This window comes from Coturnix japonica, chromosome 12 (assembly GCF_001577835.2).
Source record: "Coturnix japonica isolate 7356 chromosome 12, Coturnix japonica 2.1, whole genome shotgun sequence".
In the NCBI taxonomy this organism is placed as follows: domain Eukaryota; kingdom Metazoa; phylum Chordata; class Aves; order Galliformes; family Phasianidae; genus Coturnix; species Coturnix japonica.
The window spans coordinates 15409857-15425342 of NC_029527.1; the positions used below are offsets into that span (position 1 = coordinate 15409857).

A 15486-nucleotide genomic window follows, 5' to 3' on the forward strand; every position below is an offset into this window, starting at 1 on the left:
GTGTTTGCAGTAATGCTGTTAAGCCACAGTTCCTCAGCGTAAGGGAAAGGAGGGGATCTGCCCTACAGCCCTGGCACCTTCAGCAGCCTGCCTTGGCTTTGTCCCCTCAGGGTCATGGCTTTCCAAGGTAAAGCAGGCTGAGCAATAAAGAAAAAAAAGGGAAAAAGCCATTTTTCCCCCTCCCATTCCTCATCGTCTGATCCGTCAGGTAAATAATGTGTTAATAATACATTCTGCTTTAATTTCCTAAATAGCCCGTTAGTGTCAAATGATACTTTACAGCCCGCTTTACATAAGGGGGCTGAATTAATGCTTTGGGAGTGAAGAGGAAAGAATTGCTCCTGTTTCTTTTGCTTTTTAGGGACTGGATTCAAGCATTGGCATGAAGACTGATCCTGTGAGCATCTCCCATGTTCTTCTGTGAGGTTCCTCCCACCTCAGCTCAGTGCCAGTGGAGCCCCATCGTGGGCTGGGGGTGCTGCACCCTCCCTGAGACAGAGCACCAGGGAGCTCTGCTTGGAGAGGGCAATGGCTGGAGGTGGAAGGAAGTCCTCGCTGTGCAGGGCAGCGAGGCTGATCTGGCCAGGCTGGCATAGAATGTGTATCAGTCATAGGATGCCAACCCCAACCTCCATGGTTCTTCCCCTGCCAGATCTGTGGCACTGTAGAATATAGAAACGCTCCCTGGGGAAAAGATCTCGGTAGATTTTAATATTAGCCAAGAGAGCTGCATTGTTTGCAAACATTTGTTTGTGGAGCCCTGTCCCAGGGAACAGCTGGGCAATGACTGCTCCTTGTCCTGCCTGGAGCTCTCCCAGCAAATACTTTAGGCACCATTTGGTAAATCGCAATCAGGAGAGCAGAGAGACTTTGCTTCCATAGCACTGGAATCTCCCAGCCCTTCAGGGCTGCTCTGTTAATGAGCTGATGGGGATTGTGCTCCTTAATTCCTTTTTGTGTAATCTGTAAATGCTGGAGCAAAGGCAGACTCACGTGCTTCCTGCTCTGTGTGCTGGCCAAGACGTGTGTACAGGGACAGCATCCATATCTTTAACAAGCGCATTTCATTTGGATGGCTGACTTTGTGCAACAGCTGCTCTTTATGCAACATAGCAGTACGACTTACATGAAAGGAAAAGGTTAAGAACGCCGATGTAACCTGGTAGTGCAGCACAAAGTGCAGTGCAGAGGTCAGCATGGGAGGGGACACCCAATGTAAGCCTAGGAGTGAGCATCTTCATCTTTAAACCATTTGAAATGTGAAAAAGAAAAGCCAGAAGGAACCTCACGCTACCTCTGCATCACAGGGGGAGAGGAAGCAGTGCCACAACCACAGCCCATCACTGTGCCATGATCTCTGTGCTTCCAAATCCTTGAAGTTAATAGAAGCCTTGATTAGCTCCAGTGCTTTTGAAACTTTCCTTAATGGCTATTTGTTCCGCATTTCATTTTCTAGAAGGTGAGCCCCCCACCCCCTTATTATTGCTTTATTTCACGAGTTACCTGCAAAACCCCCTGAATACTCAAAAGCAAAAAGTAATGCAGCCATGAAGAAATGTTAATGTGTGGCAGATGGTGTGGAGCGCTGGTTCTGATTTTCCTCTGGCAGTAAATGGGAAGAGAGCCCACATGGCACGGCTGTTAGAAACAGGCCATGTTTAAAATGAATGGATTAATTGGGCAAGTAATGATGTAGAGAAGAGCTGCGCAGTAGCACAGGAACACTTGTGAATTTATTGGCAAACCTCAGCCCAGCCTTAGCCACTCTTTTATGTTTGCAGGGGTGATGGGGGAATACGAGCCGAAAATAGAAGTGCAGTTCCCAGAAACAGTTCCGTCTGCAAAAGGAACAGCGGTGAAACTGGAGTGCTTTGCCCTGGGAAAGTAAGTTGTGCTCCTTCTGCTGCTGGCGTACAGCGCAGCTTTGAGGGCTGGCGGTCCCTCACTCTCCGCAGCAGGAGTTGTTGTTGCCAGCAACTCATTACAAAGCACTTGGGGAGCGGGGACTTTGCTCACCAAAAAGCATGACTTATTTTGTACAGATACACTTGTGCATCGTCAGTTCTGAGTGCTTATGCTAGACCTAAAGCCCATCTGTTTTTCCCAGTGTAAATAATAGCAGCGCTTCCAAAATGAAAATGTGGGATTGATAAGAAAATGGATGTATTGTCACAGCAGAAACCCAATTCCAGTTTTGTCAAAATAGTGTTTTTATAACAGTCTCCTGCTTTTAAGATTATGTGAGCAGTTCAGCATTGATACACCAAGTATGTACATGCGGATCATTCCAGATCCCAGGACTGACCACATCTTCATCATCCTCAAACATGAAGCAGTTTCCAGTTGCTCAGACATGAGGTTAGCAGGATAGGAGCCATAGCTTTTACTGTAAGCCTTACTTGCTTTGTTTTTCTCATTTAGCCCCGTTCCTACGATCAGCTGGAGGAGAGCAGATGGGAAACAGATACCCAGAAAAGCCAGGAGACACAGATCGAATGGACTTCTGGAGATCCCAAATTTTCAGCAAGAAGATGCTGGACTCTATGAGTGCGTTGCTGAAAATGTGAGAGGAAAAAACGTGGCACGAGGACAGCTGACATTTTATGGTAAGCAGATTGCTTGCTTTTAGGGGATTTTATTGCATCAGATGTGATGTGCAGTAAATATTTGGGGAGAAAGTCATTTGGGGGGGGGGGGTGGATTTTTAAAATGACTTTAATTTATGAACAGCACATCTTGAAAAGGGTGTAATTTGAAATAAAACCTGTCTGAATAGCGCACATGGATTGAGAATCAGAGCTGCTGGAAAACAAAACCATGTTGCTGGGAGGTCATTGGCCTGGTAATACACAGAAAGAACTTTAAGAGCTTCATCTCCCTTCATGTGGCTGGGAGTGCTGAGCAGGGATTCATGGTGGTGCTTACAACTTGTGATTTATTATGTGTGTTACCCCACATGAGGGGGAATCCCCAGCTTGTGTTAATAAATGTTAATTGCGTATAACCAGTTAAGGACTGTTTGCGGCAGGGGTCACCAATAGTAGTTGCCCAGCCTGCAAAGCAGGGCTTAACCATTTCATAGCTGTCAGATCCTGCAGAATCAGCATCCACTTAATCCAGGAGCCACTTAAAGGCTTTCTGCACCTGCTGCTATCACACTCTGGAATTTTTTTAGTTGGAATGTATCGTATGGATCTGTCTTGTTTTGAAACCTGATGTTTTTGAGTTTCTGTTTCACATGAGCATTTCTTTTACGGTTGAATGAGGCAGGCACTGGTAAAGAGGTGTTAAATAGCAAGAACAGATTGAAATCTTCTGTGTGAAGAACCTGGGGTTGATTCACAGAATCACAGACTCACAGGGGTTGGAAAGGATCTCAAGAGATCATCAAGTCCATCCCCTGCTAAAGCAGGTTGCCTACAATGGGTCACACAGGTAAATGTCCAGATGGGAACGAGTATCTCCATAGACGGAGATTCCACAACAGGATTGTGTGATTTCTGGTTTTGGTCATGTTTTTCTCTATTTTTCTCACATGGACAATAAAGGATGTCTCAACAGTTTTACAGTTTGGCTTAGCCCAGGGCCAAGGCAGCAGTTGTTCAGCCCTTAGGTAGACTCCTATCATAGCAAATGTTAGGTTATCATCTAATTGATTTAATGAGTAACCCAGTCTGGATTTCATTCCCAATGGGCAGCAGACCACACAAAAAACCTGCTGCTATGGCTTGTGTCAGTTTTCAGGTGTCTTTTCAGCACATGGGAAGAGCAGAGTCCTCCTCTCTCTGTTGTTTGAGATGTTGGGACCGTCTTTACATCTCCTTTTCATCTTGTGAGCAGAGGGGTGTCAGCCTGTGCTATTTTCTGTTTTTAAACGTAATACACTAAAAATCAGGCTCATCTTTAGGATGGTGAGTTGCCAGTCTGTACATACTCAGCTTTCAAGGACAGCCAGCCTGTATGTGGCAGCCATTCAGCAGTGAAAGAGGCTGGGTTTTCTATTTTCTATACGCTGGGCTTTCAAGTTTTACATGGCAGTGAATTTTTTTAAGGAAGGCAACTTACCGCAGGCATTTCATATGAATAGATGGGGCTGAATGACACCTATTTTCCTGCAATCACCTTTCTTTTTAATATTGAGAACTGTGTTTCAGTAACTGTGCTGTTACTGAAACATAACAGCAGTGCTGGCGGAGATGTAGGAGCTGCTTTGGTGGGATGGGGGCTGCTGCTCAGAGATGTGGGACATGGGGCTTGGGCTTGTGCAGAACATCACACAGTCACACTGTCACAGCACAGCCCTGGAGATTAAATCCAGCTCTAACAGTGGCACTCTTAAACCCAGTTATCTGCGTGTGTGCATAGTATAGGGGGAAAAAAAGAGAAGGAAAAGAAAATGAAATTCAAATTTGCCTGCTGGCTGCAGATAACCCGGCCCTGCCTGCATTGTCAACTTCTTTCAGTGCTCCTGGAAGTTGTCAGGGAAGGTTGACTTCTGTTGTATTTCATTCTTGTATCAATGTTTATTTTTTCCTCTGTTAGCATATCAGTGACATGAAAGTTGTTTGACATCCTCGTTGAGGCAGGAAAGGTTAATTAAATGTGCAAGATCTGTTCTTCCTCCATTTTCTCCGCTTTGAGCCCCTACAACAGTCTGTGCTTTGTTGTTCTTCAGGAGCCTTTGTTCTGAATGCTGCATGTCCTTCTTGATAGATAGACCTACACGATAGAAAACATGTTAGTGTTAATGCAATTACTGTGGCTTGTACCTGTTTTCTTGACTGTTATACCTCTGAATGATAGATCACTCAGGTTTTTTTTTTTGCCATAAGACTCTCTTGTTCTATCTGCCACTCCTGGCCTGATACCATGTACCTGAAATTGGCTCCTGAGAATCAGCAAATTAAACTCGAAAGCCACTGTCTTCCATTCCCACCTGTATTTAGCTCCCACAAACACACTGGACCTGATGCTGGAGGAGGCTGCTGGGGCCCAGCACCTAAATGGGGAGAAGGAGGGAGGGGACCACTGGGATCAGGAAGGTGCAGCACCATCAAGAAGTTGTTTCTGCCAGAGTTAGGATAAGAAACAAGCAGTTTGGCTTTGGTGTTTGCAGTCAGATCTAAGTTGTCTTATACAGCCTGGAAGTGAGGGAAAATATCCAAGGACTGGTGTGATACTTGGAACTGTATTGGAAAATATCCAAGGACTGGGAGTCCTTTAGCTGAGCTGAGCTTGTACATTCCCTGCCAGGCATCTTTCTGAAACCAAGGTGAGGAGAAAAAAACTGCAGGCAGAATGGTTTCTGAAAGCATCAGCATCTGTATTAGCAAGAAACAGGCTTATTTGTAACTAATTACCGTTCTTTGCAGCACTTTGTAAAATATTCAGCAGAAACCATTTAATTGGCCGGGCCACTTTTCAGATTAAATATTTCTCAAATGGAAGTCCCATGAGGAATGTATACAGCTCTTTAATTTTACAATGAGAAGAGTCCCCTTTTCATGAATGAGCCTGAGTTTTATTTCTGCTAAAGCTACTTTCTGCCACTATAGACTAAAACAAGCTGAAATGTAGAAATCACGTTATGGTCCCTTCGCCACTGGTTGTGCTCTCCATGGGTGATGGTGGCTTACCAGCAGTGTGTGGGTTTGCTCAGACTTCAGTGCAGGAGGGAAAGTAACTCATGAGTTTTGAGTAATGTGCTGCCTGAAGGAAGCCTTGCCTCAATAGGGGGTTTCTGCATGGAGAACGGGCATCTTTCTCCTCCACTTCCCCTTTTCCTAAGGATGGCTGGGAACCTGCTTAGAGAGAAATCTGTTTCTAGAATATTCAGGGAAAAGTGTTCAAATTACTGTCATTTTGCCTTCTAAAAATAGCTCTTTGTTAGGAGAAACTAAAGCAGATAGGAGAAATGAAGAACGAAGGCAACTCAAAGAGCATCCCACATCTTCCTTGCTCTCCTGGGTAGCTGCATCCTGAGCATCAGTGGTTAAAAATACATCAGTCCCTGGGGTCTGGCTTGTGTGCATGTGCCTGTGCACACAGTCCTTTGGTACTTGATATAAGAGGGGAGAGAATCGTGCACTGGTGCAGAATAGCTTATAGAAGGGGAATTAAATACAAGGAGAGGACAGTTAAAGTAGTTTTTATCTGCTAGATTAACTCCTTTGAATTCTCCTTTGTTTCTTTTCCTCTGACATTTAATATTTTAGTCCCAAGCAGAGCTCCCTGTCTGCTTTGGTTTGGTAGTCTTCTAGGAAGCCAGAAAGGAGACTGCCTGCCCAAGTGGTAGTATTGAACTGCTCAAAGACATGGGCAAGTGATGGGACCTGATTTAGATGTAACATTCAAGCAAATGACTCTGGTGGAGATTTGCACATCTTTGAGTCTTGTATGGGTTTCAAATTGTCCTCAATTGCCTGCAGGGGTCAGGAGGAAAGAAGGAAGAAAAGGAAAGGAAAAGTAGTAACTTAATGTCTGGTTTCATGTTCCTGTGGTGATTGGGATTGAAAACGTTTTAGGGACATATATGTGTTGTTTTCAGAAACTATATCCCCACTTGGACCAGGGTGACTCATGCACTTGCCTGCACAAACTTTATACACTGGCTACAGTCTTTATTTTTAATTACTCGTGTATTTCTCCCATCTGTTTTTCTTATTTCTTGTGCTTAGCTTTCTGATCTTTAGGCTTCTCTGGTCGTGGGCTCAGGGCTCAGTCTCCTCATAATAAATATAGTAATGGACAGTCATTCAGCCTTTCATCTGCCATTAATGATGAATTACGCAGCCTACACAGGTCATCAGCTGCTATAAATTGGCTTAGGAACACTGAAATCGATATACACCAACCAAGAATTGGATTCTGTGTATGTATTAGTACCTCATTTTTTCCAATCTTTTTGGCCGTTTTGAACTTGCCGATGCTTATAAAGTCCTACAGATTTATTTCCATTTTGTTTCTCATGTCACTCCTGTAATTCTTTGTTTTTCTTATTTATTTCTGACGTGTTGCATCATCACTGGCTATCATTTCATTTTGAAAAGCCTTTGAGTCCAACTTTCCAGAGCCAACTTTTGCCTTGCAGTTTACAACAAAGGACTGACTCATTCTAGATTCTTTTCTGTTGAAGAAGCAAGAGAATACCTGGGCAAACTTCCTTAATCACAGTGTTTAAAATGCCCCACTTCATGTTTGTGACTTCTGAAAAGTAATAAAAGGCAAAGTGTTTGTTTGCTGGGTTTTTTTTAGACCCATTCCATCACTTTTTTTCTGCCCACCTAAGTACCACTACCAGACAGCTCTCTCACCTTTTTCTTTCAAGCTACCCTTGTGCAAGTGTCATGTTCAAACGTTTTTCTCTTGTTTTATAGATGCAGCATATGAATTTTCTTTGCAACTCAGTTGAATCCTTAATCAACTTCTGTGTCATTGTTTGCTTTAGTACCAGATTTTTCCTCCTGAAAGATTCCAACCAAAGCCAGTAACGTCAAACTACTCCTAAAAGAGTCAAAATATTTCCTGTTCCGTCATATGCAAGAGCTCCACTTTGCTCGGTGCCACAGAAATTAAATGAAGGACTTTTTCAAGAACACCACTACCAGCCATTAAATTAAAAAAATTAAACCTTGTCATTATCTTGAATAATGCGGCTACACCAGAAAATTTTCTAGCACAGGGCAGGTTTCGTATCCTTATTTGAATTATTTTAATTATCGTGCTTGAAATCTTGTGTCACATTACCGTGTCTTGGTACGATCCCCAATGGGAGGCTGTCAAATTTCATTATTTTGTGGCGACTCTCATTTGGTGGTTCAAACATATTTGCTACATGAACCAACCCTTGTGTATAACTCCAGATTAAGTCAAGAGCGTGCCTGGTATTCTCTGAAATGAGCTGTTCAAAGGAGAGCTTGACCTAATTAGAAACGTCTCCCAAAGAGCAGCAGAGAATGAAGTTCCTGGGAAACGTAGGGCTCCTCTAGGTTTCACTGAGCTATATTTTTAACCTCATACGCTTGTTCTGTAGTCACCTGCAGCACAAAATAGCTTTGGGGTGGGAAGCTTAGCTAGTTTAAATAACTGGTAAGGATGGATGGTGGGGCAAGCCCGCAGGTGCCATGCATGTGTTACAGTGGGTGTGCTGGCAGTGGCTCCTGTGGTTCCAGCACCATGGTCAGAATCTGCACTGTTGCCTTGGGTAGGACTTCATGTTTGTAACCTGCACACTGTAAAATAAAGACTAGATGGATATCAGTCTTTCACTGGTGTGAGTAAGAACTTTCCTTCATCGAAAACTGTGATTGCCTGAAATAAGGATAAGTACTGAACTGAAATAAGGATAAAAAACTGAGTTTATTTTGCTCCCCAAAAGGATATATGTGTTTTTTTTCTTTTTACATTGCTTACATTTATATTCTATAGGGCCTACTCTGCCTTTTATGGGTTTCCTTCTCTGCAGGTTGCTTTTGGCTGTTTTGTCTGCCATTTTTTTTGTTGTCACGTGGAAAATGAGTGAAACACTCAGCACTGCAAAAAAGGCAGATGGGTCTGTGTGGTTTTGTAGAGCTCCTTTCACGGCATCATAAGCCTTTCTTCAAAATTATCAGTTAGATGTTCTTAGAATAATAAATACTTAAACTCATGAGTAATTTGCAAATGTCCTTGAGCCAGTGATCCTGTGGAGTAGCGTGGGGTTGATCAGGTTCTTACTTTAAATGACAAAGCTGACTTTCATCTTCCTACACTTAAACCCTTTTCGTATCACTTTAGATACAGATAATAAACAAGATTAACACGTTACAGGGCAGGAGATGCAGTCAGAGATGCAAACACTGCTTGCCTCCCATTTTCAGTTATTGCTCCTGCAACATCGTTACATTCAGTTTTCCTTTCTGCTTTCCTTGCAAGCCCCTTAGAGTATTTCTTGAGGCAGATTTCAGATTCTGTGCAAAGTTTTTCAGCTTTCTACTAAGCTTTTTAGTTCATAGACACAGTGTGAGGGAAAGCATGCCATGTGGTAGTTATGGAATTAGACACACATCTGTCACAGCCTGAGAAGAGTTTGGAAAGGCACTCGGCTCTCTGAGTGTGTATACCCAGCATCACCTAACAGTACACATATCAATATTTTAGGTATAGGCATGCCAAGTGTTCAACTTAATATTTTTGTGTATTTTTTAACTTATCCTTTCAGGCCTCTTTTTCTGCTTCCTGTCTCTTTTCAAAAGAGATGCACTTTGTTGTTGTTTTGCTTTGTTTTGTCTGGGAGTAATCTTATTTGGTTTTTATCTTGATTGCATGTGAAGAGGGATTAATCAGGTTCTTGGAGACCTCTGCTGGCAACACCTTCCTACTAAGTCTCTCAGATTTTCTTACTTCAGAGTAGGGTAAATGACAACTAAAAGGAGTGAATGTCCTTTATTTTTAATGGGGCTTTCTGAAAAAATATTGTAAATAAATGTAGGCTGGTGGTGTTCATGAAAGTAACAACAGAAGGAGGTTTTGTGCCATTTCCTAAAACAAGGGGTAATTTTACATGTGGGGGTCTAGCTAAACTTTAGCTGAATGTTAAAATAAGCCATTGAGCTCTGATGATAATACGCAAAACACAGCTGAAGGTACAATTATGTGTCTGAAATTTTCCAGCACCGGTTTGACTGAGTTCCATCAAAGTGTATTTCCAGGATCTGTTTTTGGAGATGTTCGGTGTCATTAATGTAATGATTGGCTCCAGAGAGTTTTTCGTACACATGAAACATCTTCATGTGGCAGCACACCATGGGTCAGGCCCAAATCAAACTCTTACATGTGATAATAAAGAAAGAAATGTATGGCTGTTTGCTGGCATGCTGGAGAGCAGGCTATTGTTGGCAGACACGAGGCTTTATTCCTCACTTTTGCATTGCAGCTCAGCCCAACTGGATTCAGAAGATCAGTGATGTACACGCAGCCATTGAGGAAAATGTCTTCTGGGAGTGCCATGCAAGCGGGAGGCCAAAGCCCTCCTACCGCTGGCTAAAGGATGGTGAACAACTACTGCCTCAGGTAGGCATCCTTAATCTGCTTATGACTTTATGACTAATAGGAATGGAAGTGATGGCAGTGCTCTGAAATCCCCTTGCTCTGTAGGTAATTCCTTGTCATGCTTGGTGGGTGATTCTTTGTGGGGTTGAGTTCCTGGGTTGGAGAAGAGGGAAATGCCCCATTCTTTCTCTTGGGCACGGGTTGGCTTCAGAAAGCTGTTAATGACGCAATAGCTTTAAAGTTCCTCACGGAAATGAAAGATTTACAAATCCAACAAATCTGAGAGTGGACGTGCACATGTGAAAATGTGGTAATGGCCTTATGGGGCTTTGGGTTGCCCTGGATTCATTCTTCCAGCTTAAGATTTTGAGGCAGCTGCTAAGCAAACCTTAGAATTTCTCCTGGTCTCTAGCAGCATTCCTATTCCTGCTGTCCAGCTTGTGTCCCTCTGTGGGTGACCAGAAGCCTGCCATTGCCTGGGATGCCAAAAACTGCCTAGAGATGGAGGATCCTTAGGAACAGGGCAGGTTCCTGCTCCTCGTACCACCGAGGGGAATCACACAGTCCTGTGATTGTCTCAATTATAACAACAAACTAAAACAAATTACCAAAGCATTGGCTTCACAGTAGCCTGCATTTTTTTCCCTTCACTTACTGTGAAAGAACATGGCTGCCCAGATTTGATCAAACCCTGACAAAGATTGCACAAACATTAAATTTCCACCCTACGGCCAAGTAGAAAGCCAATAGCTCTTTATATTACTATTTTTTAATGGTGAAACTCCTGGGGAGGGAGGGAACACTTTGCTGTACTTATTAAAATTGATAACATGAGCTCCATATCCTTAGGCTGACAAATGATACTGTGGTCTTTTGTTCCACACACTAATTTTACTTGCTTCATGCTGGTCACTAGCAGATGGTCTTGTACTTAAATCGTGTTAGTGGCTGATACGAAGTGAAGGATCATTAAATTATTAACATCTATGTTGTTTGCAGTAAACTGCAGAGGGTTTTGAATATTTCCTATTGTAGCTAAGATGGCAACCAACTACCCTTCTTTGTCATATATACCTGTAATATTGCTGTTTTAAATATTTTAAAGAATTAGGTTGTCTGTGATATATCACCATGGAGGGGAAAAAAAAGTACATTTTTTGATTCAAGTTCACCTGCTTGAAAGGGAGATTAATCTGAATGGTTTAGGTATTAAATCAATGAGAAGTCAAGAGAAAGTCCTTAGACTTAAATTACATTTACCAGCTACTGTGTTGTTTTTTTTCCATTTAAGCTGACATAAATTTAGTTGGCAAACAAATAGAATGGAGCATGCAAATTCTTCCTGTTACTGCTGCCTTTTTGTCTACCTGAGCATGCAAAATGACATAGCTCCTGCTGGGGTTATTTTCCAAGGAGGAATCTACTTATTTACATCTTTTCTTGTTTCACTGTTTCCCACAGGGCAGAGTTCAGATAGAGCAGGGCTCACTGACCATTAGGAATGTCAGCCTGTCGGATGCCGGCATGTATCAGTGCGTCGCAGAAAACAGACACGGCACCATTTATGCCAGTGCAGAACTGAGTGTCATAGGTAAGTTTACTTTCCTGAGTGCTGCAATCCTTCCAAAATCAGCAAAGCTTTAACCCAAATCAGTTTTGCAAAGTTTCAACATCTGAAGAAATGCCACTGAGAATCTTGGACAAGTTGTGGTTTTTAAGTATGGCATGAAATGAAAACTTGAGAAAGCGGATCAGCCGAGAACAGATTTCTTTACCTCATGTCTTATTCTCACATTCATCCAAATGATTGAGCATGGAGATCTGGCAAGCCTGCTCACACAACCCAACCATTGCCTTAATTCAAAACGCTCTGGACTGTCCCAAGGAGATGCAGAAAACCCTTCTGGCTGAACAGACCTTTCACCATCCAAAATCATGATGCTTCAATCCTAAACCCTCACCAAGAAAACAACATCTGCCTTCCCTGTTTTTGTATATACCTAACCTAATCACCCCAGTTAATATCAGGAGATCCTCCTGTGAATTGAGTCCTCTAACAGTTAGAACCAGGCTTAACATGGAATCCAGAAGATGCATCTTTGAGTGAGAATGGAATTGAAGTCTCCAGATTCCTATTCTGTATTGAATTAGCAAGCTGTTCTCGCTGCTTTCTTCAGCAAACCTAATGGGAAGCTAATGGAGACAGCTCTGGGGGATGTTATCGATCTGTGTAAATGCCTGATGGGAGGCAGTAAAGATGATAGAAACAGGTTCGTCTCAGTGGTGTCCAACACCCAAAAAAGAGCAATGCTCTTGGGCTGAAACATAGGAGATGCCATTTAAATATTAAAAAAAATGTTTATTTTGCTGTTTCAAACATGAGTACAGGTTGCCCAGACAGATTATGACATTTCCATTATTGGAGATACTCAACACCCAACTGGTCAGGTCTGAGAGCAACCTGCTCAGGCTGAGCTGAGATGGAACAAGGCCACCTCCCACTAACTTCAGCCATCCTGTGATGCTGTACCTCACTCTGAAAGCTTGTATGAGTGACAGGCCCAGGAACCCGTAAGTCAAAATAGATATGTAGCTTTGAATAGTTAAATCGAATTTGCAATGAAAAATAGTGCTTTAGTTGTTTTCAAAGCATATGTTCAATAGCATCATTCCCCACTTCATCCCGAAGAACAAAGCACAGGGTCTTTACTGATTATGGCATTTTCAGTATCAGTCATTTTAATCAGCAGCAATACAGCAAAAAAAAAGAAATCATTTGAAAGATTGTCATTGTTGCTGTTCAAGAGAAGTACAATAACATTCAATAAATCAGACTTTGCAGTGCTAAGATGTATTGGGTGTGTTACTGCGTGAAAGAAATTCAAATAAGACCACTGATGTATTTCCTGTAGAAATGAACTTTTGCTGGAAGTGCAGATTGTCTCAGGAGGTAAAGGCTGTCAGTGGGTGCTGCCATCATCCAGCCACCCCAGTGAGGGGTTGGAGCTGGTCCTGAGTGTGTGGTCACTGGCATTTCTAGAGTGTAGGTTGAATCATAGAATAATACCCCAGGTTGGGATGGGACCCATAAGGATCATCGAGTCCAACTCTTTGCAAGACAGTATCCTCACTGCACGCTGAGCACAGGCAGAACCACCACAGAAAAAGACGGAACTGAACATTGAGGATGTAATTATAATTAATGTGATTTCTGTCTTCCCCAACTCTTGGAGGTCAGAGGGACATCCCAGTGCAGGCCTCACGTTGGCACAAAGAGCACAGACCTTGGGAAACGTGTGCTTAAAAACCTGCTGGATAGATGGGACGTGGATGACTTCCCATCTAGATTACACAATCTTGCTTCCGTGTGTCACATAAGAAGTACCAGAATGCTGTACTGCAGATTCAGTTCTATGGATTGGTGATTTAATTTGGCACATTATTAAAGGAAAACAGCGTGTTTTCCCTTTCACTGCAGTTTTCAAAGTAGGTCAATATTCTGAGTTCTCACTGAGAAACGTTGGCTTTTAGAGGGATCTTTCCAAGTATAAAAATGGTTATTTTACAAGGTCCTGATCTTAAGCATTTGAAATGATTAAACGCCAATATTAACAGGTGAGGCTTATAGCAAAATTAAGCGAAAGAGTGATGGAAAATTACTCACAGAGCTTTGCTCAGAATGATGCTTCTCTATTATTGTTGTCAGTTATATTGCCCAGAGTCTTGAGCTAAAACCAGAGTCCTGTTGTGCTGGGCATTGTAAAAACCTGTAGTAAGATGCAATCACTGCCTGGAAGAGTTTTTTGGCTGGATGTTTAAATAAAAAGCCGGGAGAGGAGCTTAGAGTGAAAAAAAAAAAGTGTAATTTAAATCCTCATTTTACAAGCAAGGTGTGGAGATATTCAGTGCGTTATCCCTGAGGTGGCACAGAAGGGCTCTGGTAGTGCTGAGAACTGAGCCCAGAGATTTCTGAATTACAGATTTTAGCTTCCCATCACAGCCCTAAGCATGACCGGTAGCAGAAGCTGTTTCACGGCTTATCAGACCCGAGCAGCAGTCTCTTGAGATTCCCAGCAATGTGTTGCTCCTTATGGACAATACGTTCTGTGGCTGTGCTGAATACCTTGCATAATCAAAGTAGATTTTCCTCCTTCCCCCTAAATTTCAGTCTTTTTGATCCCCTGATAGCTGCTTTGTTCATCAGTCATCACAAACCCACACTGCACAACTCCCCATGCAGGAGCAGGAGGGAAGTAGCCAATGACTTGTAAAGAAACAATCCAAACTGTGCCTTACAGAGATGGAAATCACTGGATAGTTCAGAAATCTCTTTTGCCCATACATTTCAGACCATCATCTGAAAGCGTTTCCAAAAAGGGACAGTGTGTTACAACAATATGATCTGGCTAATGCTTCATCTGGCTCTGAGCACGTTGCTGGGGAGTTGTTCTCAGTTTGCTGCTTTAATTTTGAAGCGTTTTACATATCCGGTGTTGTCTTTCAGAAGGCTTTTTTTATAGTTTTTAATAACATGCAGTTTCCTCTATGCTAAAATGAATCACTCCTCTATGATTAGACACAGCAGACAGGACATCTCAGGGATTAGTGAGCTCTTATTCACATAAGGGGAAGACAGAAGGCTTCTATTAGAACATAAAGGCCATCCCATTGTCAGTGTGGGATTATTTTTTATTCTCAGCCCTTTTGTGGCAGGAATGATGCTGAAAAGAACGGAGGCAGAAGAGATGATGTAGGAAAAATGAATTTGCTTTCTGTCTCTCATAGCAGCTTTTTGTCTCCCAGCTGCTCCAGGTGACCCTTAGATCCTTTTCTGGAGCACCAAGCAGATGCAATGTATGGTGATCTAAACTTACACCTCATAGAGTGCAGCAGGAAAGGAAGTCGAGCAAACTGCTGCTGGCTCAGGGATGTGAGGGCATGGCAGGAAGCACAGTGCAAGTAGATGGGGAGAGTCTGAGGGGAGCAGAGGGGCCCAAGCAGAGCTCTGTGCTACACAGATGCAGTGAGTGTGGCAAGAGCTGCTCATCAAACCATTACGCTGCCTCCCCTGATCTGCTTTGAGCTTTCTGTACTGGAAAAAATAACTTTCCTGTTTGATATAAACAAAAACCTTCTGGTCTTCCTTGGGGAGTCAGTTGCAGGCAGCTGCCTCTGAGATCTGCCTGTCATTGGGTCCCATCAAATCAATCATGAGCAGTCCTTGGGGGCCAGACAGCGTCCTCCCCTCCGGGCCTGCCCTGTGGCCATTGTGCAGCCTGTCTGCACTGCTCTGCTGTTTGCCATTCTGAACTGCTTTGCACAAAGCTGAGGGATGCGCCCTGACGGTACTTGGGCAGATGATGGAAGATTTCTCCATGTCCTGATGACATCCCAAGTCTTGCCTTGTTACACATGGTTCAGGACCTGGCTGTGCCAAGGTCTCTTCCCTTCATAGCA

At 43.0% G+C, this 15486-nt stretch overlaps 1 protein-coding gene across 9 annotated transcripts in view; it reads left to right on the forward strand.

Annotated features, from left to right (window-relative positions):
• The window catches only part of CNTN4 (contactin 4), a 239861-nt gene that overhangs the window by 180044 nt on the left and 44331 nt on the right, over nt 1-15486 (forward strand). For all 9 annotated transcript variants that reach the window (XM_032447184.1, XM_032447186.1, XM_015875246.2 and 6 more), the window contains 4 exons: nt 1782-1884; nt 2422-2606; nt 9914-10050; nt 11491-11620. In XM_032447184.1, coding sequence (XP_032303075.1) covers nt 1782-1884; nt 2422-2606; nt 9914-10050; nt 11491-11620 — 555 coding nt within the window. The remainder of the gene's footprint in view (nt 1-1781; nt 1885-2421; nt 2607-9913; nt 10051-11490; nt 11621-15486) is intronic.